This window comes from Dendroctonus ponderosae, unplaced genomic scaffold, assembly GCF_020466585.1.
Source record: "Dendroctonus ponderosae isolate FM_Combo_2020 unplaced genomic scaffold, Dpon_F_20191213v2 Dpon_F_20191213_4, whole genome shotgun sequence".
Classification (NCBI taxonomy): domain Eukaryota; kingdom Metazoa; phylum Arthropoda; class Insecta; order Coleoptera; family Curculionidae; genus Dendroctonus; species Dendroctonus ponderosae.
Genome location: NW_026018611.1, coordinates 570,832 through 573,338, shown reverse-complemented (window position 1 = coordinate 573,338; position 2,507 = coordinate 570,832). Strand labels below are relative to the sequence as shown.

Here is a 2,507-nt window from a genome sequence, read left to right as displayed (position 1 = left end):
AAACTGATGATGGTGGAAAACACCGAAACGTATTTTAATTGATAAATAGAGACAATAAATGACTGAAACCCAGGAATTGATTTTGATTTGGAATTGAAACACAGTTAGGAAAGTATGTACAATAAAAGTTAGGTGAGATCGTCTTCTTTTCAGCCACAGAATAATTGAGCATGTGCTTACGGGACACCCTGTACATTTTTTCGCAATTGAAACTGAAAWATTTTTAGCCGTGAAGGYACCAATTTGGAACGTAGCAGCCGCTGAGGSCGTCTTGCGTCTCTCACACTCTCCGTGTATACGAGTGAGAGGTCCGATGATTGCTTCGCTCGCGAATGGCAAAACTGTGTGACGCTTTCGGGCAATATTTCGCATTTGATCAGTTCGTAAACTGGTAGGTTTAAAAAAGTTTGATAACATCATTTTTCCAAGGTTTYGTTTCRGCGCTTGAACTTACAAAAGCACGTTTTGCTGAAAGTCCATAGCCAATAATAAGGAACGCCAGCAGACCCAAAAGCGGCCTCAGCCTGGATAGATCGTCTCTCATATCGAAGCCCAAATATCCCAAAGTTGCCGCTGCGATCGCAACGTAAAACACCATCGGTCCATATCTGGAAATCGGCCATTAGTGCTGGTTTAAAGTTTCTGGGGCGGAAAACTTGCTTGATTCTGCGCAGTTGCTCTTTGCCCGGTTGCCACGCCCACTTTTCTATCACGGGTAGGGCATAAGGTTTCAATAAATAACTATATACCAGCGCGTATAAATAAACTATGAACAGTATGACCAGCAGGCCGTAGCCGTCTGAGGTAGTTTTGCTGAAAGCCTCCCAGCCTAGTGGGTCTGAAAAGGAAAATTCGAAGTTTTTGTGCGGGGAAATCGCAAGTTAACAGACCGGCATTCCGGACGAAGTAGACAGTTGCCGAAATTACGTAGCCAGTTATTATAAAAAATATCACAAGTTTCGCCGATACCCATTTGGGTAGCCATTGCGTCTTTGCGTCGCTTTTGGACGCGTTTATTTCTTCATTGTCTTGAGGACTTGGCAGGTCAATGGTGTGATTGGAATCGGATAGTTCCTGAAAAGGCCAAAGTTTTTTCTTCTGGTTAGACTCAAGTGTGTCAATCAATAAAGCCAGTGTCCGATGCAGTCGTTTGAACGATGATACGATGATACGAAAGTGTTTCTATTGGTTGGAGATCTGTCAATTCGTCCTCCGTTCGTAAGACGGCGGGCGAATTGACAGATCTCCAACCAATAGAAACACTTTCGTACCATCGTACAAACGACTGCTTGGGACAGACAACGAAGATAAACATAACACTTACCTTGATGATGCTTTGAGTGGAACTGTTGTTGTTGTTGTTTGCCATTTTATTTGGGTTTTGTTGCACTAAACCGAGTAGCTTTGCTCATCTGAATTTGTAAATCATACTGCTGGTGGTACCTGGAAATGATCAGTAGAATTATTCGGAACTGCCGATGCGGGAAACAATTTTAAAACTGTTTGAAAAACAACGAGTTTTATTTTAAATCTTTGCCTTGGCCTTGTTCATGGTACGATTCTCCAAGGTGCAGTCCCATTTTGCTTGATTGTGATTTAATTGGACTGTTTGGCTGAGGATTTTACGATATTTTCGCCCAGATGCGAAGATGGCAATTCGGTCGGAAGACGCCTTTTACAGGGTGGGGTTTTTTCCAATCAGTTTCGTTTTCGGTGAAGACGTGCGATTTACATTTTTAAGTTTTYCTTCTCGTGCGGATTCCCAAAAAAAAAGTTTTTTTATCAGCAGATAAAAAGCGGCAAAAAAAAAGTKTTTTCATCGTCAATTTYAACTATTCCTGCCATTASAGCARACCTGATGCTGTTCCTGTTCAGTTATTTTCATCATTTGCCGACTCRTTCTAATGCCTATTTACAGTCACGCGACATCAAAAGATTATCAAATCTCCGAACTTTATTTTATTCMTTATTCGTAAAAGTAAAGATTATGTTTGTTTGCAATGACTGCCATAAACCCCGATCCGGTTGGAACCACTTGTTTTGTGCAATACGGCGAAAGATCGCGATTAAACTCATTGAATGAATTCGTAACTATATTTAATGGAAAAATAAATAAAACCTTTTGTTAGATGAACGATAAGAGGTTGAAGTTAATCCCAACGCGACAAGGGCGGATCCAGGGGGGGGTCATGGGGGTCTTGAGAAACTTCGAAAAAAGCAGCGTCATGTTCAAGTGGATGGGCAACTCAAAAAAAACACGCAAATCTAAAACTTCTTGAATTCAAGCATTTTTTGAGAAAACTGGCAACATTTCGCTATCCATGGTTCACTTTGTAAAAAGGCCATTTATTTATCTCTAGAATGATGTGCAAATGAGCGTTCTTGCACATTTTGCCTCCGAGAAAACATGGAATTTTGGCATAATCTTGCGCCACCCTTGCGCAAAACGACGATCATTTTTCTAATTTCATAGATAAGACTGTATTTTTTCTACATACCCCCCCCCC

At 41.0% G+C, this 2,507-nt stretch overlaps 1 protein-coding gene across 3 annotated transcripts in view; it reads right to left on the bottom strand.

The window, feature by feature from the left end:
* The window catches only part of LOC109540019 (sodium/nucleoside cotransporter 2), a 7,641-nt gene that overhangs the window by 3,872 nt on the left and 1,262 nt on the right, over positions 1–2,507 (bottom strand). For all 3 annotated transcript variants that reach the window (XM_019908150.2, XM_019908149.2, XM_048666164.1), the window contains exons 2-5: positions 1,325–1,443; positions 891–1,074; positions 661–838; positions 455–608 (exon numbers count right to left, since the gene is read on the bottom strand). In XM_019908150.2, the coding sequence (XP_019763709.2) occupies positions 455–608; positions 661–838; positions 891–1,074; positions 1,325–1,369 (561 nt within the window). In that variant the 5' untranslated portion in view covers positions 1,370–1,443. The remainder of the gene's footprint in view (positions 1–454; positions 609–660; positions 839–890; positions 1,075–1,324; positions 1,444–2,507) is intronic.